The sequence below is a fragment of the Lutra lutra genome, chromosome 8, assembly GCF_902655055.1.
Source record: "Lutra lutra chromosome 8, mLutLut1.2, whole genome shotgun sequence".
NCBI classification, from domain to species: Eukaryota; Metazoa; Chordata; class Mammalia; order Carnivora; family Mustelidae; genus Lutra; species Lutra lutra.
The window spans coordinates 136,412,354-136,439,089 of record NC_062285.1 but is presented as its reverse complement, the minus strand read 5'-3'; the positions used below and the strand labels follow the sequence as shown (position 1 = coordinate 136,439,089).

The 26,736-nt window shown below is 43.9% G+C and overlaps 1 protein-coding gene across 10 annotated transcripts in view; it reads right to left on the bottom strand.

The window, feature by feature from the left end:
• TNRC6B (trinucleotide repeat containing adaptor 6B) overlaps positions 1-26,736 on the bottom strand; it is a 263,359-nt gene that overhangs the window by 36,518 nt on the left and 200,105 nt on the right. For 6 of the 10 annotated variants that reach the window (XM_047741007.1, XM_047741000.1, XM_047741004.1 and 3 more), the window contains 8 exons: positions 23,476-25,824; positions 21,693-21,851; positions 20,145-20,320; positions 19,324-19,380; positions 17,247-17,321; positions 16,339-16,384; positions 14,774-14,922; positions 9,005-9,130 (listed from right to left, as the gene is read on the bottom strand). In XM_047741007.1, coding sequence (XP_047596963.1) covers positions 9,005-9,130; positions 14,774-14,922; positions 16,339-16,384; positions 17,247-17,321; positions 19,324-19,380; positions 20,145-20,320; positions 21,693-21,851; positions 23,476-25,824 — 3,137 coding nt within the window. The remainder of the gene's footprint in view (positions 1-9,004; positions 9,131-14,773; positions 14,923-16,338; positions 16,385-17,246; positions 17,322-19,323; positions 19,381-20,144; positions 20,321-21,692; positions 21,852-23,475; positions 25,825-26,736) is intronic. The other 4 variants (XM_047741002.1, XM_047740999.1, XM_047741003.1 and 1 more) reach the window with 3 other exon arrangements.

Here is a 26,736-nt window from a genome sequence, read left to right as displayed (position 1 = left end):
CTTACTTTCCATCTTTTGAAAATACCCCTTTAAAATCTGAGTCAGGGGCGCCTGGGTGGCTCAGAGGGTTAGGCCTCTGCCTTCGGCTCAGGTCATGGTCTCAGGGTCCTGGGATCGAGCCCCGCATCGCTCTCTGCTCGGCGGGGAGCTCTCTCTGCCTACCTGTGATTTCTCTGTGTCAAATAAATAGATAAAAATCTTAAAAAAAAAAAAATAAATAAAATCTGAGTCATCAGAAAGCTCTCACCAGAAGACCCACTGGGTCTTTCCACTGGATCTTTCTTTAGCATAACCGAGTTAAATTGGTGCTTCTGAGTCCCCGTCTCTACCAGTTTCAAGAATACCTGCCCACCTTTCCTTTCAGACTTTCTAGTCTAGAAACGTCTGAAGTCATGTTTCCTGTCCGGGCTCACCAACTCGTTTTCTTCCAAGATCTCAGCCACTTTCACTTAGCCTATCAATGCTGTCATTTTGGGAAGTATTTTGGGTTAAAGTAACAGTTCTCCCAGCTGTTTCCTCTCTACTCTCTACGAGATGCTGAGGGTTGCCAACCAATGGGAACGCTTGTTGGATTTTCTGTGTTAACAGCTGGAGGCCTAGCAAATGTGAGCTCAGCGTGTGCACACCACTCCTGTGCACTGTGCTTCCACACCGATTTTACAGCCAGCACGACAGGCTTAATATTAAAATAAAAAAGTAAACATATCAATAATAACCTTTAAGCACCGATTGCAGGTTGAAATGGTAATGTAGCTATACTGGGTTAAAGAATATATATATATGTTGGAGAGTCTGGGTGGCTCAGTGGGTTAAGGCCTCTGCCTTCGGCTCAGGTCATGGTCCTGGGGTCCTGGGATGGAGCGCAGAGTTGGGCTCTGTCCTCAGCAGGGAGCCTGCTTCCTCCCTCTCTCTCTCTGCCTGCCTCTCTGTGATCCCTGTCTGTCAAATAAATAAATTAAAAAAAAAAAATCTTAAAAAAGAAAGAATATATATATATATATATAAAATTAAGTGGAATTTTACCTGTTTCTTTTCTTTTTTTAAGATTTTATTCATTTATTTATTATTATTTTTTTTAGACAGAATCACAAGTAGTCAGAGAGGCAGGCAGAGAGAGAGAAGGAAGCAGGCTCCCGGAGGAGCAGAGAGCCTGATGCGGGGCTCGATCCCAGGACCCTGGGATCATGACCTGAGCCGAAGGCAGAGGATTTAACCCACTGAGCCACCCAGGTGCCCCCCTGTTTCTTTTTATCTTATTAAATGTGGATACCAAAAACCTTACGTTACATTATGTGGTTTGTGCGCTATTTCTATGGGACATTGCTGCTCCCAGGCCATCAGCATTGTTTCTCATTTCCTTTTTGAAGGGAAAGGACTCTATGATTCATGGGAAATCTATTCTGCTTATTTTGTTTTCCAATCTGCCAACCTCTCAAAGAAACAGCCATTGTCAGAGCCTTCCTTTCTTCCCACTTCTCTGTTGGTTTTAAAAGCTCTACTGAACAAATTAGCTAGTCTCCCGATCAACCCATTTCTCTTCAGTCTTGAGAACGTATGCCATGGTTTGCCAAGAGCCCATGCTTCCCACCCACCTCCAATATTCCTATCCCTTGAAATTAGCTAAAGAAACCACCATTCAAAGTAAAACATGTGTGTGATCCAGCAGTACCCTAGGAAACAAATTCGTCCTAGGAGACAAATATAGGAATATTCATAGCAGCACTGCTCGTAATAGCAGAAATCTGGAAACGACCCAAATGTCTACTGGTAGTGGAAGGGATAAATAACCGATGGTATATTCATGTAACAGAGTACTATATGAACCAAATTGCCCAAATCAACATGGGGAAATCTCAGAAGCACTGTCAAGTGAAAGAAGAGAAGGCTACATACTGCATGTTTTTGTTACATAAAACGCAAAAAAAAGTCTAAGTCAAACTATACTGTTTAAAGATAGATATGGAAAGAATTGTAAAAAAAATGCTAACACAAGGTGTTTTATTCTTTTTTTTTTTTAAAAAGATTTTATTTATTTATTTGACAGATCACAAAGCAGGCAGGGAGGCAGGAAGAGAGAGAGAGAGAGGGAAGCAGGCTCCCTGCTGAGCAGAGAGCCTGATGCAATGTGGGGCTCAATCCCAGGACCCCGAGATCATGACCGGAGCCGAAGGCAGAGGCCTTAACCCACTGAGCCACCCAGGCACCCCAAGGTGTTTTATTCTTTAAATTTAATTTGGAGGCCAGCAACTCCAATGTGCCATAAACTGACAGTCATAAAGACTAGAAAGGTTACCTTCTAGGACTTCCTGTCTAGCTTTGCCCAACTTTTCCCTTCCCCAGACTAAACACTGTTCTTCCCCAATGAATACAAAAGGACCAGAGAGAAGCACCACTAGGCTCCTGGCAAATGGCTATTCATGCCTGGGTTGCAGAGTAATTAAAGTGCAGGTTTGCACATTCCCGTAGCAGGGATTTAATTATTCTGGCTTAAAAGCCCTTCAATCTCCAGCTGAGCTGGAGAAAGGGCAGATCTAGTTGGAATCAATATGGCATTTACCGAAGCACTGCAGGTGCAAAATGACAGCAATTTAAAGCAAGACAAGAGCCTGGTAGAATATGTTACTTTCGGAATATTTGAGTAACAGGAGGAAAGAGGCAAGGTAGAAACCCAAGACCTGGAACACCTGCAGCAAATCTTAACGGTGAGTTTCAATGTCTCCTTTCCAGGTTCACATTATATATGGACTGCCCTGATAAGACAGTTAAAATGGATGTAAAATTTGATATTATACATTAAAAAATTTAAGTGTTCATGTCTTTTGACCCATACATTTCATTCTGGGTAACTGAAGTTGGAAATAACATGGGCAAAGATCAATGTATAAGGCTGCATAAAAGATCTATGGATGGGACGCCTGGGTGGCTCAGTTGGTTAAACATCTGCCTTTGGCTCAGGTCATGACCTTGGGGTCCCGGGATCGAGTCCCACTGGGCTCCCTGTTCAGCAGACTGTCTGCTTCTCCCTTTCCCTCTATTCCTCCCCCCTGTTCCTATGCATGCTTTCTCTCCCTCCCAAATAAATAAATAAACAAATAAGATATTTTAAAAAAGAGATCTACGGATAAGGGTTTCTCTATTGCATTATTTGTAACAGTGAAAAATTAGAAAAAATTTAATATCCAATAATGGGGACGACAATGTTTCAGGAAATAAAAGTAAATTTACCCAATTGAATATTATGCCTTCTTCGTTACAAATGATTGATAGAAAACTATGTTGTAACAGGGAAAATACCAGGTATGACCCAAAGTTAACAGAAACAGCAGGATACAGTGACCACAAATGTCATTATGTGAAAACCATGCCAGTATACGAATGGTCTGAATAGGGGATTTTGTAAAAATAATCCCTGTCACTGCAGCTGGGTCGGGGGTTCCTGGAAGAATTTTTTTTTTTCCTGTTATCCAAACTTTCAGTGTGGTTATTATACTGTCTTTACTTAAAAAATATATATATAAATAAATAAAAAATAGAGCTACCCAACTGCTTTTTTTTTTTTAAGAAATGGAAATGTAAGGGGTGCCTGGGTGGCTCAGTGGGTTAAGCCTCTGCCTTCAGCTCAGGTCATGATCCCAGGGTCCTGGGATCAAGCCCCGCATGGGGCTCTCTGCTCAGCAGGGAGCCTGCCTCCCCCCTCCCCCGCCTGCCTCTCTGCCTACTTGTGATCTGTCAAATAAATACATAAAATCTTAAAAAAAAAAAAAGATATGGAAATGTGAGGAAAAAAACTGAGGTTTCTACCGTTTAATATTCTGCCCCCATTATGCATCAAATAAACATTAACCACGTTTTGCTAAATGAACAAATCTCGAAAATGGGAACACAAATACTTCCCCACACCGAGCAGATCATAGGTCATACAGAGACTGGCAGCCTTAGGTCTCTCAGACTAAGTGAACTGTGCTTTCCTGAACAATTCCACTTCCTAATCATTCTGAAATGCATCTTCCCATGACTCGACATGTATTTACTCAAAATACGTGCCCTGCGCAGTCGTGGATTTCAGGATCCAGCAGTGAACAAAGGCAGACACAGACTCGGCCACTGTGAAGCTCAGCACACGCCTGCGGGTGGGGAGAGCGACCGCGGTGGGCTGTACGGTCCACAGACCGGCCTGGGAGAGCCTCTCCAGGAAGGCGCCTCGGTACGGATGGAGCCCCGTGGCAATCTGCGAGAACAGCATTCCAGAACACACCTGGTGCCCTAGGGCACGATGACTAGACAGGCCAGAGCTAATGGGAGGGAGAGTGGCAGGTGTCTGGGGTGGGGAGGTCACCATGAGCACTGAAGCCCACAGTAAAGAGCTGGGGAGAGAGGGAGCCGTGAGAGGATAAAGTGGTAACATGATTTACCCTTAACTTCCCGTGATGCATCTAGAATGTTCGTTCAGTAGCCACCGACCAGGTGTGGCTATTTAAGTTTAAATCAATTAAAATTTCAGTTCTTCCACCTGCTGGTCACATTTCAAGGGTTCAGGTGGCGGTGGGCCACCCTGAACCATGTAGTTTTTGAGGATTACCAGAATGCTGGGTGGAGAAGACACTGGAGGCAGGCAGGGCGGGACCAATCAGGAGGCCACTTCTGGGAGGGAAACAGTGGTCACCTGCCATGGGTCCTGTTAGCAGAGGTGGTAGGAAACAGATTTGGGACAGAGCTCTGAAGGGGGATTTGTTGGTGGACTGAATGTGAGCTCAGGGGACTCTGCACCAGCTCCGAGGACTGTGGCCTGAGCACCTGGAGGATGGGAGCGCCACGGACCCGGAGGGAGAGGATGTTTTAGAAGGGAGTATGGGAGGCTGCCTGGGTGGCTCAGTGGGTTAAAGCTTCTGCCTTCAGCTCAGGTCATGATCCCAGGGTCCTGGGATTGAGCCCCGCATCGGACTCTCCGCTTAGCGGGGAGCCTGCTCCCCTCTCCCCCGCCTGACTCTCTGCCTACTTGTGATCTCTGTCTCTCAAATAAATTAAAAAAAAAAAAACAAAAAAACAAAACAACAACAACAACAAAAAACCCTAAGAAAAAGACAAATATTTCTTAAAAAAATAAAAAAAAAAAAAGAAGGGAGTATGGGATGGAATCACACGTTCTGTTTTGGACACGCTGACTTGAAGTGCCTGTAAGACCTCCTAATAGAGATGCCCAGAGGTCCGTGGAATTGAGAAAGAGAGATCTGGGCTGAAGACAGTCTTTTTTTTTTTTTTCTTTTTTTGAAAGATTTTATTTATTTATTTGACAGAGATCACAAGTAGGCAGAGATAGAGAGAAGAGGAAGCAGGCTCCCTGCAGAGCAGACAGCCTGACGTGGGGCTTGATCCCAGGGTCCTGGGATCATGACCTGAGCCGAAGGCAGAGGCCCTAACCCACTGAGCCACCCAGGCGCCCCTGAAGATAGTCTTTAAGAGTATTTAAGAGTCACCCATGGGGCAAAATCACTCAGCAGTGGCTGCAGGTGGTGAGAAAAGGCTGGAGGACTCAGACTGGGGCTCTCTGATGTTTCATGCTGGGGAGATAAGGAGGAACTTGCAAAGGAGATGGACAAGGAAAGGCAGGTGGAGAACCACTGTACAAGGTGTCCCAAAGCCAAATGAATGAAAGGTTTCTGAAGGGAGGGCGCGATCCTATGTCAGATGCGGCTGATACGCTAATAAAGGAGACTGGAGAACAGACCACGACATTCCACAGCATGAAGGTCATCTGTGACCTTCACACGATCTTTTTTTTTTTTTTTTTAAAGATTTTATTTATTATTTATTTGACAGAGAGAGATCACAAGTAGGCAGAGAGGCAGGCAGAGAGAGAGAGAGGAGGAAGCAGGCTCCCTGCAGAGCAGAGAGCCCGATGCGGGGCTCGATCCCAGGACCCTGGGATCATGACCTGAGCCGAAGGCAGAGGCTTTAACCCACTGAGCCACCCAGGCGCCCCACCTTCACACGATCTTAATCACACCATCTTGCTGCCACCACGTTACCTGGAGTCCTTCGCTCTAGTATGTCTGCCATTCAAACATGTCCTCTCCATCTCCATCAATGTTATTTTCTAAAACGTAAGTTTCCCTGCATTGCCACTCAGCTGAAAAATCTTGCCCAATGCTGCAGTATCTATGGCAACAGCAACTAAACTTTAGGGTGCAGATAAAAATCACCGGGTGGGGGGACGCCTGGGTGGCTCAGTTGGTTGGACGACTGCCTTCGGCTCGGGTCATGATCCTGGAGTCCCGGGATCGAGTCCCGCATCAGGCTCCCAGCTCCACGGGGAGTCTGCTTCTCTCTCTGACCTTCTCCTCGCTCATGCTCTCTCTCACTGTCTCTCTCTCAAATAAATAAATAAAATCTTAAAAAAAAAAAAAAAAAAAGATTACCAGGGGGTGATTCTCCCAAGATTCTGTCTCAGTAGATTGGGAGAGACCTGGGAACTGTATTTTTAAGTAGCAACCCAGATAATGGTTCCAAGGAACAAAGTCCAAACTCCTTAGCAAACAAAGCTTTTCTGAAATCAGTGCCGAACTTCCTGACTTGTTTTTTCCTCTTCCACTGCAGACCACTTCTGTGTGCTTCAACAAGCTCAACCTAACTATTCAGAGTCCAGAGTGCTCACTGTTATACCATGGAACTGCCTCAACCTATTTTTTTTTTTTTAAAGATTTTATTTATTTGACAGAGAGAGATCACAAGTAGACGGAGAGGCAGGCAGAGAGAGAGAGAGAGAGGGAAGCAGGCTCCCTGCTGAGCAGAGAGCCCGATGCGGAACTCGATCCCAGGACCTTAAGATCATGACCTGAGCCGAAGGCAGCGGCTTAACCCACTAAGCCACCCAGGCGCCCCTATTCTTTTTTTTTTTTTTAAAGATTTTATTTATTTGACAGAGAGAGAGAGAGAGAGAGATCCCAAGTAGGCAGAGAGGCAGGCAGAGAGAGAGAGAGAAGAGGAAGCAGGCTCCCTGCTGATCAGACAGCCTGACGTGGGGCTTGATCCCAGGGTCCTGGGATCATGACCCGAGCTGAAGGCAGAAGCCTTAACCCACTGAGCCACCCAGACGCCCCTCAACCTAACTATTCAAATCGACTGCATTTTCCCAAATATACCGTGTTCTTCCAGATATGACTACTCCTTGTCCAAGCTGTTCCTACTGCTTAGAAGTCACCTTTACCCCGGTGGTGCTCAGCAAACTTGGACTCACTCTTCAAGACCCAGCTTAAATGCCACTCCTAGTGCGAGGTCTCACCCAACTCCCAAACTGCGCTGAACATTTCTATGTAACATTGATCATGGTGCCTATTTGCTGACTGTTCTGCCATCACCCCCACCAACTCCAGGAGGGTATGACAGGAGATGGCAGTTTCTTCGTCTGTGCAAGGCCAACACCACCACTGGGCATACCGCAGACATCTGATAACCGCAGGACTGTGGCCTGACACCAGGCATGTTGGAGGGTGTGCTGGGAGTCAGGAAGACACAGTGACCGTGGAGCACTGGGAAAGTTGGGAGCAGCTCTGTCTAGAGGACAGACGGCTACCTGGGGCCTGGAGGATGACCAGGACTTAGAGACAGGGGCGAGGAAGGAGAGACACCAAGAGGACTCCCAGACCCCTGGCACAGGACCATGGAGACGGGAGGGTGACGTGATGAACATTTCCTCTCCTGCTAAGATAGTTACAGACCTAATGTCAAACACAGAATCTGAAATCTATAGGATATGGTTTCAAATAAATATTTTAAGCCTAAGTCTTACAAGATATTTCAAAAACAAAACAGCAACAAAACCCGACCCTTCATAACCTGATGGTTGGACCTAGTAAGTGTCCCAACCCCTTCTAGAGGATGGGACAGAGTCAGAGCTCTTTATCTTAGTTCACTGAAGTGACATTCTAAAGATTTTTTTTTAAATTTTTTTAATTTTTATTTGACAGAGAGATCACAAGCAGGCAGAGAGGCAGGCAGAGAGAGAGGAGGAAGCAGGCTCCCCGAGAGAGCAGAGAGCCCGATGCGGGGCCCGATCCCAGGACTCTGAGATCATAACCCGAGCCGAAGGCAGTGGCCCAACCCACTGAGCCACCCAGGCGCCCCTGAAGTGACATTCTAAGGAGACTAAGTCACTTGCTGAATCCTTACACGGACTCATAGCTTTTATACTGCTCCTCAGACCCATTTTCTCACAAAGAGGTATGAGGGACAGTTTGTGGCACAAACCTCTCCCCGTACCTTGCCAACAACTCACGGCGCATCTCCTACTAAGAAACGGACCTAAAAGGTTTCCCCAAAGACTATACCCCACAACACAGAGATGCTCCAAGAGTAAGTCTCTGCCATTTCATTTGTTCCAAACCCCATTCCAGAGCACCTAGTTAGTACTTCAACATCTATCTCCTCAAAATTTCTCAGAGTAACCCAGAGCCTGGCTATTCTCCCGCTTCTGTGCTGGTGGATCCTCAAGGGCAACTGACTTCAGAGTGTTGACACATCGGGATTTACAAAGTAGTTTTATTTGCACGCAAAGAAAATAACAAATGCAGCATTAGAAAAATATAGAGACATCTAAAAGGAATATAATCAGAATGGTTTTCAAGCAAAAACATCTTTGTATGTATGATACATTAAAGAACTGAGTTTGACATTTTTTCTAAAAATCTTGATCTGGTGGCTTGACCTGGGCAGTTCCGTCAGCTAAGCGTCTGCCTTAGGCTCAGGTCATGATCTCAGGGTCCTGGGATCCAGACCCAAGTCGGGCTCCCTGCGCAGTGTGGAGCCTGGTTCTCCTGCCCCTCCCCCTGCATGTGCTTGTTTTTTTTTTTTTTTTTTTTTTTTCCCCCAAATCTTGATCTGGATTTTTTACATTTTAGACATTTAGGTAACTATTATTCCTTTTATGCCCATAAAACCTGCCTGTTGGTGACTGATAACCACCTGGATAGGCTTTACTACTGAACTGTGGAAACACAAAATTGCTTACCTGGGGGGAAATAAACTGCGGAGGCACTTGCGCCCGGAGATTAGGAGAAGAACTTAGTGGCTGCACCGGTGTGTGCATACCTCTCGATTGTGCTGTGCTATTTCCAAACAAACCATGATTGCCACCCTGTAAACGAACGGCAACAGTAAGGCTTTTTGTTAATGTAAGAAAATGCAAAAAAGAAACAGTTCTGGTTTTCTATCCCTCAGAAGAATCACAGCCTGTGTTCCATGGAATCACAGAATTTTCTAACTAAAAATTTCCTGGTCTTGGAATGTTTGGGGGAAATTATTCAAATCAAATCATGCACACAGCACCACCACCCCTGCAGTCGGATGCACTCTACAACCAGAAGGATTAAATTTGGTCAAACGTTAAAAAAAAAATGCACAAATTTTTTTTGTAATTGAAAGGTATAGGCAATATAGTGTTTATTTCAACTGCTCTTTTTCTTTTCTTTTTTTTTTAAGATTGAGTTTACCAAATTTATTTTCAAGTCCAATAATCTGAGCTCCATCTTGAAAAGGCACCTGAGTACAATGCAGCCATCTGAATAGTATCAACTTTAAAACAACACTAGGACATTAATGTCTCTGAATTGATTAGGTCAATCATGGAATCAGTGCCACCAAACTGTAGTCCAGCCCCATGAGAACCCAACTTGAGATCTGAACACCCTTCCCTGTCTTGGGTCTGCTTGATCCCTTCTTTGCTAGATGAGAAAATCTAAATCAAGAGTGAGGTTTTTAAAAAAAAGAAAGAGAAAAAGAAAAAAAAAGGCAGAAAAGGGAAAAGGTGAAAAACCATTACTGGGACACCAAAAAACCCGTTACTCACCTGTAACCTCTCATTCCAATGTATGAACATTAGTCTGGTTAAAAATAAGCTTAATTCCCTGATTCCCGGAGCATCAACTCACTGGAGTACTTCTAGACTATTCCAATCAAAGAGCTACACAAAACTGGGTTATAAGATGGCCCTTCTGTTCTGACTTGTTTCAAGCGAGAAAAAGCCCTTCAGCGAAGAACTTGACACTGTTCCCTCTGTCTGAGGAAAGCTTCTACACCATCTTCACTTGGCCTCTTTGAGGCCCAGCTCAGAGGTCATCCTCACAAAGAAAGTTTTCCCCGAACCTTCTTCCTTATTTCACATTCAAATTAACTAAGCCCACCTCTATGTTCTGAAAACACATTAAACACTCTTTGATGGACCCCATGAGCAGGTCACATTAATTTTCCATTCTGTCTGTCCACCACCAGCTTAAAACTTCCCTCTCTGTACTCCCAGAAATCAATAAAGGGCTAGTCTATAGGATGCAAATGTCATGACCCACCAATTCCATATACTTGACAACATCCCACTGAGTATCTTTGGTGAAGACAGCCCTTCCACTGTAATACAAGTATGTGTATTCTGAACTGAAGTCACCGTCTTATCCTTGGCACAGTGGGGAATAAGGTAATTTTAAGAAGGAATTTTGTAACAGCACCACTAAGTTCTAGAACACTAAAGATATTTCAATGGCTTAATGATTCAAGATAGATTAAGGGACTGCTACCAGGAAATTAATGAACTTAAAAGCACTGAAAATAAAAATGGCTATGAACATAAAGTAGAAAAGGCAATCAAAATCTGTGTATATCTCACAAAAGAAAATCAGAGATCCATCATGAATTTCCAATCTCCCCAAAGACTGTTTAAACATGAAAAGACCTTTAATTCTACAAGTTGTAATGTCACCACTTCCCCTGCCTTACTAATCAAACTGTCACTCTAAGGTGACATGGTTTGGCTCTAATTTTTCCAAGATCGTGGTAGCTGGTAGCTTACCTACTGATCATTCTCAAGAACATGGGAAACATCTGTTTCACTGAGAAAATTCTGCTAAGATCATTCTCACACTTTACTATAAAAGTAATGACCTTGTTATCAGATTGAATTATTCATGGTTGGGTCCTCAGATGGTGGGATTTCTGGTAGCTGCAGTCCTTGTCAGAATCCATGTTTTAAAAAGTCCAAAACTGCTTTACATTCCAACCCCTCTTTTGGTAAGAAATATTAGAAGGAATTTGCCTTTTTTCGTTTTTGTAAAATCAGGCCCTATTTGCGCATTCCCAGTGGACAGGTGCCACCCCCTGCCCACTGCCCAGAGGTTTTAAGTTTGCTTTATCAAGTGTCTCTAAAGCCGTATCAAGCCCTGTGATACGTCTGATACGGTTAACAGTACAGATGAGTCAATAGCGGTCTATCCAAAACACCTTCTTTCTGTTTAAATATGGAGCCTTGGCACTGCCATTTGTTTTCTTGGCTTGGGATAACATGGCTAGTGGCAATCATACATAGTTTTTTAAGACTGTATTTAGAAATTAGGAAAATGGTCATCCAATGCTTATATGTATGTTCACGGCAGCTTATCTGGTTATTTCTAGAGCTTCACTGCTGAATACAAGGCTTTTATGCTGACCTGAGTCCTAGTATTTAATGGTGATCGCTGCCTCAGCTGTAGTGTTTAACATAGAAAGGCATATAAATTATAAACCAAGTTACCAAGCTGACGGTAATCTGTGATTTGAAAATAAAAATCTTCCATTTTAATTTTTAATTATGAATTATGAACTATATTAAGGCTGAATGAAAATGGTATAAAAGAACCACGACACGCGTACCCACTGGATTCACAATGGACTTTGCAGCATTCCATTTTTAGGATAAAAAAAAACCCCAAAGAGGAATGACCTTTTCTTCAAGCCCAGTGCCAGCTACTTTGGCTGGTCTATTATATTAAAAATTACAGGGGCGCGTGGGTGGCTCAGTGGGTTGGGCCTCTGCCTTCAGCTCAGGTCATGCTCTCAGGGTCCTAGGATCGAGCCCCGCATCGGGCTCTCTGCTCTGCAGGGAGCCTGCTTACCCCCACTCTCTCTGCGTGCCTCTCTGCCTACTTGTGATCCATCTCTCTCTCTCTCTCTCCCTCTCTCTCTCTCTGTGTTAAATAAATAAAAATCATAAAAAATGATAATAAAATAAAATAAAAATTATATACTAATGGCTCTTGATAAACACATGATCCTGTAGGCATGTTTGTAATCATCAATCAAGAGTTTAGGACTATTTTATATTTTCTATACTTCACTCCAAAAAGAGAGCTGCCCCAAACCACTGATATAATTATTTCTTGCTTGTTTATATAAGCAAAATATGTCTATGTCCTCTGTGGAAGCATTAAGAAAAACACTAGAAATATAAAAAAAGAAAACAAGAAATTACCCATAACTCCCAAACCAGAAATAACCAACCGAACACGAGGATATCATATGATCCATTTTTAAAATGTGCTAACAGCAATAATTAAAGTGTATGAAAGACCTGTGTGCAACTGAGGACTACGGTGTGAGAGGTGTTCTATAATATCCTTTCACTTGTATGTGAAAATCAGTATGTGGAAACAGAATGGATACAATTAAAAATTAAATGTCCTTCCATGACATCATGAGGTGAGAGTCACTGTGACAGTAAGTGGTCACAGAACTGTGGCTAGGAAAATATCACTGGAGTCAGTGTCACAGAATTGTTTCCAAATTCCTGGTTTTCTCCCTGAGAACTACCCTCGAGCTGCTGTGGGGTAACAGAGGCCTGTGGCACTGTGTCAGGCCCACGGAGGGGAGGGGGCCCCAGGGGCCTACCCTGCCAGTCTCACTCTTGGTGCTCGTCTCCCCTCCGCCCCCTCGGGAGGGCTGAGGCCCGCCCCTAGCAAACAGGCCAATATGTCTGAGCAATGTCCAGTCTTCCCAAAACTTCATTCTCTCCTATCAAATTACCTCTCTCGGGGTAATTATCGTATTTTACCCTTAAAGACACTAGAATTTAAGATATTGTAACATTCCAGTATTTACGCTTACTAGCTTTGCTGCTATTTTCTAAGTAGAAGTTTTACTAACGTGAAAGGACTTCAAAATATCACTTGCCGGGGCACCTGGGTGGCTCAGTGGGTTGGGGCCTCTGCCTTCGGCTCGGGTCATGATCCCGGGGTCCTGGGATCGGGCCCCGCATCGGGCTCTCGGCTCGGCAGGGAGCCTGCTTCCTCCTCTCTCTCTGCCTGCCTCTCTGCCTACTTGTGATCTCTGTCTGTCAAATAAATAAATAAATAAATAAAATCTTAAAAAAGAAAAAAAAACAAAACACTTGCCATTCAATCCAAGGTTAAGAATTGCAAATAGTTGCTAAGTTAGATAACATAAGATACCTACATAGCCTCTTTAACATTTTCCTAAACTAGTTCTTAGGAACTTAGCTTAACTTGGAACTCACTTAACTTCTTAAATGTGAACTTAGGACCAAAAATGAGAAGACAAAAGAAACAGATTTAAATAAAATCCATGTTGAGAAAGTATGAGGAGAGATGGGTTCTGCGGGCTAAGAGATCTAAAGCCTATACTTAGTATCATTCTGTGCATTCAGTAATCAACAAATTTCCCAAGACAGACAAATGATGCAATGAACTGCAGACCAGGGCCAAGGCGAGGCCACAGCCAAGCAGTTGTAAATTTGAGAGGCCTCCTTACTTGTCTAGCAGCGAAGTTTTGGGGGTTGAGCCCTGTGCCGATTGCTCCAAGGCTGACGTTGGGTAGTGTGGAACCAGAGGGAGACAGCTTGTAGCTGGGAGAAGGGGAGAAGGGAGAGCAGGGAGCCTCATCCCCAAGGCACCCATCTTGATTGGAGAAAGGCAAAGTCAGCTGAAAAGTAGTAGGAGTTAGCCAATCACAATGAGTGTTGGTTAGTGAAGCAACAGAATGCAAGAAGGGACAAGAGAGAAACACTAGGAACAAACAGAGTTAGAGTGTATTAGCAATAAACGAGGATGGAATTTGGATTTGATAAGAGTCATTATACTTGGCCCAAAAGACACCATCTATCATCTCTGATACAGATTTTTTTTTCTTATTCTCTAAATCAGTAACACATTCTGTCCATTGCCCTAGGATAAAAACTGCCAGATACTTTACTTTTATGCTTCTAATACTGATTACGTGGCTGCTGAAAGAGAAGCCAGAGTCATCTTCCTGTGAACCTGTTGCTGCCTGGAACAGCAGCATCAGCGTAAAACTTCTGGTTTTCATTGCTTTCCGCAGAGCCCGGGCCATGGCAAAGCAGTATTCTCAACCAAGGAATTACTTCCCCCATTTTTGATAAAAATCAAAATAAATAGATATAAACGACTTCTTTAAATAAGGTAGTTGAGAATTTGGACAGTATCCCATTGTAACTAAAAACAGGTCACTAGGGACATGGAGAAAGAACAAAGGAACTCTCTTAGAAATAACAAAAGAGAAAGTTCTGAGGCTGGAAGGCAAGGCCTTAGGAGATAGGGATTGTTTGCACAAGATCCCAAATTTAATTTCTCATTGTACAGCAGCAGAGAAAAGAATTCAGAATAAATTTGTCTCTCAAATTTTTTCTACATGTTTTGAGTGTGCATTTCCCATACTGTAAAAAGTCAGACCATTCATCCCCCCACCCCTTCCAAACTTCATAAAATTTCTAAAGACTCAGACCTTCTTCACATACTAAAGACAGATGGTTCTGGCTTCTGCCTAATCACCTGCTGACAGTGACTGTTTTTATGTCACCACTTAAATGCAGGTGATGTTTGCGTTTTGCTCATTAATTAATTCAGTAATTCTATGCTTTCTCCTGGAACTGATTATCAAAAGAACAAATGGGAACCCAAGTGGTTCACATGAATTATTGTCTGAAACAAAGGATTTGACTCACCTTCTCGAAATAAGGCCCACTATCTGTGGTTCCCATGTCTTTGGAATTAGGTGGACGGAACCCAGATCGATCCTTCCTCATGATATCATTAAAATCCCCGAGATTCATCGCTCGCTTGTCCACGTCAAATTTTTTATCTGGAAGGCTCCCTGAAAAAGAGCACAGAAGTGAAAATTTCAAGAACCAAAGTCTCCCTCACGACAAGGAGTTACCAGCCCCACTCTTGTCCCTTAGGTGCTGGGTGTAGCCCACAAGGGATCTCACTGGCTCAGGCTGCTGGGGAACCCTCCCTCGAGCGCACGTGGGCCCTTTTATTCCTTTTTAAAAAACCCATATCAGTTGTAGCTTGTTTTCAATGGAGGATTGAGAGAGAGACTCAGACACGACCCGGTAAAAACCTGGCTAAAAAAATATTCCCACCAGTTATTGACATGTTTGATGAATATCACTTGCTCATAGATTCAATTGTCCTGGGGGAGAAAATTTGTCTCTTGCCCTTTTAGCATCTGCTAGATAAATAGGTGGGGCTGTGAAACAGTTATTGGGAATAAAAAGGCCTAAGAGGCACAGCTGTTACTCTAGAATTTAGAAATCAGAGTTGAACACATTAAGTACCATGGTTATTCCTCATTTTCTTCGCCGCTCTGGAAATTTGCTATCATACGCTGACATGATCAGTGCTCCTGGAAGCATGCTTTTTTGTTATTCTTAGATTTTAAAATATCATAGATCAAAGACTATCTCCCTTATGACCCAGGACTGTCTTTCTTCCTGGTTTGATTCTTTTTAGTTCCTCAAGGTGAGCAACAGGGTCATGGGGACGACCCCACAGATGAAGGGCAGATGCCGCATCTGGCCCACTTGCAGCGGGCGAGCTCGTCAATAATGCAACATCCCAGGGCAGATGGGACTGGCAAGCTGAGAGCAGAGGCTGTCAGGGCCACAGGATACTTTGTTTGGCCACACACCGCAATTCTTTTTTTTTTTTTTTTTTTTTAAGATTTTATTTATTTATTTGACAGAGAAAGAGATCACAAGTAGGCAGAGAGGCAGGCGGTGGTGGGGGGTGGGGAGGGAGAAGCAGGCTTCCCACTGAGGAAGGAGCCCAATGTGGGGCTTGATCCCAGGACCCTGAGATCATGACCTGAGCCATAGGCAGAGGCTTAACCCACTGGGCCATCCAGGCACCTCCACACACCGCAGTTCTTAAAATCTGAATTAGCTTCCAGTATTTAAGTATCGGGTTGTCCATGTATGTATTTCTGGCCTTGCTTGTAAACTGAAAGCTCTGACAAAGCTGAGTCCTAGATCCTGTAAATGGGTACATACGCACCCAGAGTAACCAGTGGCCTCCAACTCCCACTTTCTCATACCTGGCACACACCATTCATTTACAGGACTTTCCTGGATCCTGCAGCTGTTTGAGTTTTCAACCCCCACCTAGTGTGTAGGACAGTCCTTCACGTCTGCTGAATAGCACCCACCCCAACTCAAACTGAGCAGGGATCCAACGCGGCATCATTAACAACAATACATTCCATTCTTTTTTGTGGAGTGATACACACCTACAGACAAATCCATTTTGCTGCCTGGATTATCTTCAGTTTGACTCTGAAAAAGAAGCAACAGGGAGGGAGGATTAAAGGTTTGAATTCAATGTCTGGATCAGAGAAAAAAAAATGGCATTATTTACATGAGAGCTGTGGCGTCTGACGGGCACCATACAAGATCCTTTGATGTGAACCTTACACAGGGATGAAGACAAGATCATTCGGGATATGACTAATTAGATTGCCATTGGTGTCTATACTCCCAAATTCAATTTTCACACAGAATTAGCTTTAGTAATTCTATGGACACAGCAATAGCTAAACAGCCACTTAGAGAAATAAAACCCTGTCCTCAAGCTCCAGTCGGCTCAGGATCAAATTCCACGAGTGTCAGCCAAATGATGACAACTTCTTCTTGTGACTCGTCAAGTCATCAATCTGGAAATGTGCAGCCAAGTCAAGCTATTTGTCTTTTGGCAACCAGGGACGGGGTGTCCCCACGATGCTCCCAAGAGATAAGGGAAAGGAAAAAAAAAAAGACGTCCTCCAAGAATTCCCTATATAATTAATTACAAATACTTTCTCTCGTTATTTTGCTGTTGCTGCCGTTTTAAAAACTGTAATATTAAAACTGGTACAGTAGTAGTCAGGGAAAATTATACAAGTTTTAAGGCTTGGCTCTTTCTTCCTCTAGCCACCTAAGGAAAAGGTTACAAGGACTACAAACTCAAAAGCCATAACCATTAAATACTGGAGTAGTTCACTAAGAATAAAAGAATAGAAGACAAATATTGCTTAAATCAGAAACACTGTTTAACCAGTTTCTAACTCTGTAATGTTGTACTCTATGTGGCAGCAGTTTTAACATCTGTACTAAAAGTAAAAGCTGGGCTGTGTTACACATATAAGAAAACAAAACTTACCAGCAATCCCATATTTGAAAACTGTTTGGCAAGAGGATTCATCCATGAATCATTGTTTCCTCCTTTCAGTGAGCACTACAGAAATGAAATATGTAACCTCAGAACCAAATTATTTTATCTCACTTCATATCTGAGTTGCATTTAAGTACTGACTGAAAATGCAGAACCAACAGTTTACCTTTTTGAGCCCAAATTTCCCTCTTTTAACTATGGTTATTTTGATATTTAATCTATTAGGATGAAAGATTAATAAGCTTTAGTTCTGTGTTTTCATTTTTCTTTTGTCACACTGAATTAGAATTAACTAGAAAAAATACAGTCGGCTTCCCCCACTCCCCCCAGGGGGAATGGCAGAGGGAGAGGGAGAAGCAGACTCCACACTACTGAGGGAGCCTGATGCGGGACTAGATCCCAGGACCCTGGGATCATGAACTGAGCTGAAGGCAGATGCTTAACTGACTGAGCCACCCAGGCGCCCAGGTCTGCTGCTGTTTTTACCTTACAAATAGAAAAAGGTCAATATCAGATCTTCTAAAACACAATGTTTGCATCCTAGTACTTTCCCCTTTACTATCTCCTTGTAACCCAGTTTGTAGTAGAAGAAAGAGTTCGATGCTAGTGCCTGTTATTTGGAAAATAAATAGGCACTACCTATTAAAATGGGCTATTTAAGCTGGTCACTAGTTTTTGTGTGGAAACAATGAGGACTCATCCATGTACCCTTCATCTGCTTGTTTAACAGTATAAACGACTGGGGTCCCCAGTGGGAAAGAGGCCTAGCGGAAGACCTCACTGATCTTACTGTAAAGTAAGGCAGATGCTGAGTTTTTGTTTCTTTCTTTCTTTTTTTTTTTTTTTTTACTTAATTATTTGAGACAGAGCGAGCATGAGCTCGAGCAGAGGGTAGGGGCAGAGGGAAAGGGAGAAGCAGACTCCCCGCTAAGCAGGGAGCCTGATGTGGGACTCGATCCCATGACCCTGAGATCATGACCTGAGTGAAGGCAGACACCTAACCGACTGAGCCACCCAGGTGCCCCTGAGTTTTTGTTTCTCAAGGGACCTATTTTCTTCCTTAAACAGGACACCCAGCATTAGCTCCCCCTTTACTTCTACGGAGGAGGCAAGTGGAACTGTGATGAGGACTTGGGGGGGACACGGGGTGATGGGGCTTTGTGCACTTGCACAATCTACCGATAAAAACTCTGCGTTTTGATGATATTTGTTATATCAGTTTTATTATTCTTGAAAGTGAGTAAGTTTATTTCAGTTCAGTTACAGGTTTTAAGGTCAAGAAAGCCCTCGCTGAGGGAGGGGAGAACTAACTGGTAGTTTTTGTTTAATGCAAACAGTTTCGGTTTTGTGGATGAAAAGAGTTTTGTGGTGAGATGTGGTGACGGTTGCACAATAGTGTGAATGCACTCAACACTAATGAACTGTCTGTGCAACTAAAAATGGCTAAAATGGTAAATCTTACGTTATCTGCCTTCGATCACAGTTAAAAAAAAAAAAGGCTCTTGGATACAAAAGGTCAGAATTGTCAATCACGGGGCAGATACACTGAATTCCCACTGAGCCGGATCAATTACGTCTCAGGGCCACCCAGTGGGCCAGCACCTTTCCCTTGCTCCCTTCGGGTCAATCAGCAGTCTCCCTCGACTGTCTTTTCGATCCAACTCATTGGGAATTCGTAAAATGACAAAAACAAAGCCACAGCAAGCCAGACAATATGAGAGTACAAAGATGCTGACCAGTTTATCTGAATAATTCCTTCTGTGACTAGGGTGAGTGAACAGAAGTCCTTAGGAGGGAAACTGACTGGCTGCTTATCCAGGATGCCTCCAACAGGAACTATCATCTGTGTTCTCGGCTACTGAGCTACCCTATTCAGAACAAAACTGCATCCTGCAGTAAAGGGGATGAAGGCACAGCCAGCCCCCTTAGCCAACCAAAGACCTTCCAGGAGGGTACTTGGTGTTTGAAACCAGGACAATGTTCACTGAAATGTTTCACGGGGCAGCAAGGCTCCCATGTTGAAATTAAATATATGACTGCCCATTCCTTATGTCCATCAATTTACCTGCAGAAGGGAAAGAACGCCTCTGCTGAGAGAGTGGTTCAGGTTCAAAGACTTGTTCTAGATTGAAACCAAAGTTCTCATCAAATTATGCAAATCAAAGTAGAAACCGAGTTGCTCTAAGACAAGGAAAGTGACAACTTTATTCCCCCCCGCTTTTTTTTAGTTAAGTAGGCCCCATGGCAGCATTTAGCCCAATGTGGGACTTGAACCTATGACTCCGAGATCAAGATTTGAGCTGAAATCAAGTCGGATGCTTAGCCAACTGAACCACTCAAGCGCTCCAGAAAGCGACAACTTTAGAACACGACCAGGCATAGGATATAGATAATATCAGCCGGCTGATACAGCAGGGTCACGCACCGGCACTTCACTTTGTTGGATGGTTCTGGGTTTTGGAATTTCCCGAATCGGATAAAAACCAGTCATGCTGATCGCCACTGGAGAAGCTATCTTTCTTTGGTTTCTCTTCTATATATCATGGGGACTTACCCTAAAGACTTCCTTGGCTTTAGAATGCACAAGCATAAAACATTCATAAGGTATGCCTTGAAAACTTCCAAAGAGTTATCATCATATGGAAACTAAAAGTGAAAAAAATCTCCTTTTTGAAAAATTCCACTTTGTTCACAGCAACAGCTCTGTAGTTTGAGGTTTCAAGGTCATGGGGAAGGAAGATGAGGAATAAAGAGGAAGTAATTATTTGCTCTTAAGAAAATATTTTCCCCCTTACTTAGGACCTCAGGGATTCCTCCATTAGAAAATTCTCAGTTCTGCCTTCTAAGAATGAAGAAACAAGCTCAAGCATTTGTAAAGTGGGCTACCTTCATTTGTTTCTTTCCTCCTTGTCCCCAGCTTGCTGAGTTGTGGGAGGAAGCACTTCCCTGAGAGCCGGCGGTGTTCCAGACTCCTCCATCATCCTCCTCTTCCCAGCTGGGATGGCGAGTTCCCGTCACTGGACCGTCACTCTCCCCCCAGCCATCTTGCATAGATTTGGAATCTTTAGGAAAAGAATAGATCAATCGTATGCGATAGCTATATATGGCAATAACCACAATGATCAGTCCTTATGAGTGCAGCATTTGAGGTGTTTGTCATTGTATCTAATCCATCTCTATGCCAAGGCAAACAATCTAGCCCCTTCCACATTCATATTACCTAGACAAAGGGTAGGTACAATTATAGCTTTAACTACAGACGATCCTGAAGAGAAGACATTTTTAACTGAGAAGGTTTTGTGATGGAAGAAGGGTGATTCTAAGGTTGGGAAAGACACGGAGAAATCCTGACAGTACTGCTCAAGCATTTCCTTGTGCCGAGGGTCTGGTTCATGTCTTCCAACACCCATTTTGGATCTATTTCAAGTTTATAGCATGGTATTTCCCATGATGATACAACCAATTTTACAGTGAAAATCATGATGAAATCATCATCTTTATAAAGCTATTTCTATTTCTATGAAGTGAAGGAGATTTGTAATTTTTAAAATGCAAATTACAGACACAAGAATCAATTTCTAGAAAATAGCTAAAATTATATTTCTTCACGTGGCACTATTAAGAGTCATACATATCATATGATAGAACTGACAACAGAATTTGTTATTCTAGTTCAAATTTTGAGCACTCAGTATGACCACACTTTTAAATCAAAAGATAATTCCTTAAGTCTGCAATATGGCAGAAAAGAGATGTTGGAATACTTTTCAAGAAAATGACAAACAAGTGAAAACGGGTACTTGAAATTGAATATTTCAACATTCCATAGCATCGGTTTACAAAGTTTTACAAATTACTGTGCCTATACATTGCCAGTTGGATCAAGGATAGCTTAGACTTTCAATGATTATGATTAAGTGTGACATGCTTCGTATAAAAAACTCAAATGAAGAAATCTTTGTTGGATTCAAGAAACCTTAAATGTTCCTATGTGGGTGGAAGTATGAGAAGAGAGACAAAGGGACAAGGAAGAAACAGAAGGATAAAGTCACTGAGCGGCAGAGGCTGTGATCCACAGTAAAAGCCAGGAAAAGTCTTTTCAAATTATACTAACAAAGGGGCAGAGATGCAAAACAGAGATGGCGAGCAGTATTTACGTTACTGGCAAAAAAAAGCACCACAGCAACATTTCAAATCTGGCCAGATACTAAACCTAACTTAAAATAAAATCAACAAAATCAACATGTCTTCTAGACTGTAAACATGTTAACATACGCAAAGCTAAGTCACGGTCATTTGTGACTGATGGTTTATTAAAGGTCCACGGTCCTCAATCTCATTGAAACGACAGTTTAAACATCAGCCCACGCCTCACCAACATGTTTGGCCTCCAGATCAACGGAGACTCCCTCACAAATAAGGCTGTACACTTACTAGGTTTCATGGCATTTGGAGCGTTGGAGGGTGTGTTCCCCCAGCCTGTGGTCGATGCTCCCGTGTCATCCATTTCACCCCACCCAGGACTGCTTTCGTTTGGCTCACCCCAAGCTGAAGTACCATTATCTGGAGCAGGTGGTGTGCTTTTGCTCCAGACTGCAAAGAAAGAAAATGGGTCTCTAAGAAGGATCTGTTAAAGGAAACATCCTAATATCCAGGGAGCCAGGTAGCCAGGGCGGGGGAGGGGCGGCGACAGTGGGAGAAACAGGCACTCCTGGGTTCAGCCGGCAGAAATAGGAACGGCTTCCACCCTCATGGAGGCAACGGGCATTGTCCCTTTAACTTCTGGCCCAGTACTTCCCCTGCCGGGAAATTATACGATAGATACACTTGTAAAGTACATAAACCTACAGGTACAACAATGCTCACTGGATCGCTGCTGGAAACCATCTGGAAGCGACCTAAGTATCTATCAAAGAGGGACTGGTTAGGCCAACTGTGTCACCCATGAAATAAACACTGTACACGAAGCAAATAAAAGACAAAAATGTATGTGCTAACATGGAAAGTTTTAAAGTATGATGAAAAAAGCAAAGTGAAGAACAGTGTATGCAGTACAATCCCTTCCGTGTAAAAGCTGTAAAGGATAGATAGATTTCGCTACAGGTATGAACAAAATTTTTGAATGAGACACAAAACTCTTAAGACATTACCTGTGGGAAGAGACCCTGGGGGCTAAGATTCTTTTATTTACTACATTTCGCTTTTCTATATAGTTTAAAGGTTTTTTACTATATGGATAATAAATTTTTTTCATGTTAGCAGGTCTTATGCTGGACAGGGAATTAACACGCGATCTTTATTTCCTGCTTCATTCTTTTTCAATATTTGAGGGAGGGGAAAAAGAGAACTAGTTAAAAGCAATCATTTTCTAAGGGGCCATAAATACATTCACTGAACAACTATGCTTACACGAGGAGTGGAAAACTAAGTATTAATTCTACCTAGAAAAACAAAAACAAAAACCCCAAGAGTGCCTCCCCTTAATTTGTTGAATTACATGCTTTATGGGGACATTCAAGTTGACAATGCCAAAGATGGCATTACTAGCACTACTTTTAATTTACCAGGTATGGCCATGGCTTCTATTCAAACAGAGGAAGAAGAAAGTTTAATTCTGGGCAAGTGAATATCATGAGAGAGCAACTTCTTATGTGAAGTATTCCACTTCCAGAGGTGATCTTTAGAAGTCATCTGGGAAGTGACTGAAACCTTCCAGATCCTGCTGTGCTACAGCATTCCAACGGCCCCTTCCAGAACAACACAAAATACTTCCCTTCGCTGGGGAAGGAGAAACACAGAGGATATGTGCACGGGTAGAAACTGAATGGAAATCAGGTCTATTTCTGCTACTATTTTAATTCTTCATTTTTAAAATCTGGAGCATAGTTTGTTTAGCAAGATACATTTTTTGGATTCTGTAAGACCAATACAATTACCAAAAAACCAAAAAAAACCCCAAAAAACCCCTTTGGAAGACTAACACAGGGATGGCCATCTTTATCCTTCTGCCAAGAAAGAACATTAAAATGTACCACCAGCATCTGTTATCACTATCATTTTATAAAAAGAGAACATCTGTTAACAGTAGAGTAGGGTTAATGTAGAAAGATTTCCAGAACAAAACCAACTTGAATAAATGCAGAATAAATGAATAAATACCAACGCCCCGGTTTAGGATTTTTCCTTATTGAACCCGCAAGAAGCAGCCACTGCCTACCTGATGCTGATTTACTGGTCATCGGGGTAGGCAGGTTTGGTTCTCGAGGTGCTGGGCCCCCTTGGGAATTCTTATCCCACAGATTCACATTCTTGTAGTTATAACTGTTAGGGTCTCCCCATGCTGAAGTGCCATCATCGATGTCCATTTTCCGACTAATTGACTGTGGGGATGGCTCTTCCCAACCACTGGGTTCCTCATCCTTAGGGGTTACTGGCTGTGGCCCACTGCTCCAGTTGGAACTGGAAGGTCGACCATTGCCTGGAGGTGGTGGGGGTGGGCCTCCCCATGAACCGGAAGCCTCTGGTTGTGGTGGTGGTGGCTGCTGTGGCGGCTGCTGCTGTTGGTGCTGTTTATTCCAGGAACTGGGCTGCCTGCCAGTCTCAGTCCATGCTGGAGACCTTTTGCAATCTTCCCACCCGCCTTTGGAAGCTAGGCTTGCATTCCCACTGTTCCCCCAAGTTCCAATTTCATTCTGCCCTCCTTCACCCCACCCAGACACAGGTTTACTTGCAGAACTTTCCCAACTGCTGTTTTTCGCTTGATCAACTTCCTCTCCCCAACCATTCTTCCCGGAAGTCCATCCTTGATTGGGCTGGCGCCCTCCTCCCCACCCCTGATCCTTGCTGGAGTTCTCGTTCCAAGAGGAAGATGTCTTTTCATCCGGTCGTCCGCCTCCCCAGTTGGAAGAGTTGTTGTTCTTGTAGTCATTCCAGCCTCCTGTGTTCTTGGGGTCTTTCCACTCTGTAGAGGCTGAGAGCTCCCCCCATCCAGACTTCATTTGATTGCTTTGGCTGGGTGCGTCTCCCCAGCCCCCTGAGTTCTTGGTCTGTGTGGCAGCGCTCTCCCACCCCTCAGTTCCTTTGTCAGACTTCCCCTCAGGCCTTGGCACCTCTTCAATATCCCACACTGTGTCCTGCTTGATTTGAGTTTGGCCCCAGCCAGTGTTTGAGAGCACCCTGGGGTCCAAATCAGTTCGGCTCAAGAGAGTCTGTAAGACAGCCTGACAATCAGGATGTGTGGGCCGGTATGACCGACGGCCAGAATTATGACTGTCACTACTTCCTGCTTTGTGGTTGCTTCCAGTGCTTTGACCTCCAACTTCACTTCCTGTGGAGCTGGAAGATCTTCCCCAACAGGGAGCCTGGGCATTGCCTTGGTTTTCAGGGAGGGGGTGGCCCTTTTGATTGTCCCATGCTCCAGTGCTAGAATTTGGTTGGTTTGGACCACTCCATTCTCCAATTTTCAACTCATCAGACCCAGTCGGCTGTTTCCATTCTCCCTGAGAGACCCCAGATGTCATTTTGTTCCCTTCACCCCATTTGTTGTCGTTAGAGTCCTGAGGGCCAAAGTTCCAGGACCCACCCGTAGACCTGTTATTGTTGTCCCAAGAGTCATTTTTTGACCCAGATGATTTCTGAACAGAAGCTCCTTTCCAGGAGTCCTCTCTATCCTTTCCATTGTTCCCATTGTTTCCAGAATTGCTTTGTCCAGAGGCTGTGTCAGTTCCAGAAGGCCCCCTAGCTGCACCCCAAGATCCAACACTCCCAGTCTTTCGATCTCCAGTGCTTTGTGAAGGGGCATCAGTGCTCCTGGAGGCGTTCCCCAAGCCCATTCCAAAGGGCATTCCCTTATTCTCCATGGGGTTTGGTGAACTTAAGTTCAAGGAGTTAGTGTTTCCATTTTTTGGTCCATCAGTGTTATGAATTTGAGCCTGTTCTCTGCCAGAGACAACAAAATTAACACCCGCATTTTCCATCTTTGACTGCTGTTCCCTGGATGCCTGACCTACTGTGCTAACCTGTGCACTGGAATTACTCGTATCCGTTTCCAATGCCCCTTTCCTAGAATTTCCTTCTTGGACCAGCGCTGGCCAGGCAGATGGGTTGCTATTTGGGTTAAAGTTGCTGAAGCCAGAGCCAGGTCCAACTCTATCCTGACCACTCACATTCCTCCAATTTCCTAGTCCATTGTTGCCCTCTGTAGTAGAGTTGGAAGATTGAACAGATTTAGTCTTAGGGTCAGATTTCCAGACCCCAAGATTACATTCGTTCCCAGAACTTGCAGACTGGCACTGGCTCCCTTTTCCTTTGTTACTAGTGGTGCTTCCTGGCAGAGTGCTCTTCTCAGAGCCAGGGTTCGAGGCACTGTTGTTATCGGTGGTGTTTTCGGAAGAAGACTCAGCGTCTTTGCTGGCGATACAAGGCCACTCTTCCATGTCAGACCCGTCTACAATCACCTTGTCCCGGATGTGAATTGGGTTGGGGGAGGCGCCGTTGTTGGAGGAGGCTCCCGGGCCCCAAGTGGAATTTGCATAATTTGAAGCAGCAGCACCTCCAAGGGTTGACTCTGGGAAAGAGATGATCTGATTAATCACAGCCACACATTACCTTTCCCCACAAACTAGCTTCTCTACCCAGTTGCCTGTCTTGGTTAACTGTGCCACACCTGTGCTAGTCATCTCTTCTCTCTCATTCTGCGGGGGTGGGGTATTGCTAAGTGTCACTCCACAACGTTTCTCAAAGCTGTCCCCTTGTCATTCCTATTGACAGAGAAGGGCCTTCTTGTATCATGAGACAATGCAGTAACAAGCTGAAGCTGCTTTCTATTTCCAATCTACTCTAAGCACTCCTGGCTAGAGTAATCGCTCTGAAGCACCCTGTCAATTAAATCACTGCTGTATGGGAAGCTTCCACAAGTTTCTTCGTGCACAAGAACAAAGGTAAACTTGAGTCTGATCAAGACACTGCACAATCTGGGGCCAACTGACTTGTCTGGTCTAATCTTCCACTACTTTCTATGTGGATGCCTACATTCTGCGCTCCTCGACAGTCCACGACTTGTGCCTTCTCACCCTGGCACTACTGGTTCCCCTGCTTGGATTCATATACTGAAGTTTATCCATCTTTCTGGGCCTAGTTCAAGTGCCATTTCCTCTATGAGGGTTTTTGGTTTGGTTTTTAGTTCTTCACTTGAAAATAACCTTTTCTTGTCTAAAGCCATTTTGCTCAGTGCTGGGGTACTGTGTTCCCATCTACCTTCCCCCCCATTAACACAGAGACTCGCCCAGAAGCTCTCTCTCTTAGGCAGAGACCCTATCTTGCTAAGGTTTGAATTCCTCATAATGGCCAGTGCTTTGCTGCTCAGTAAGCATCTAATGAATGCTGAATGCCCACCCAGCCAGATGCTGGGGCAGACAAGCATGGATCACTTGTATGCCCAAGGAACTTAGTCTGACAAATTAGTCTGGCTCAGCACACA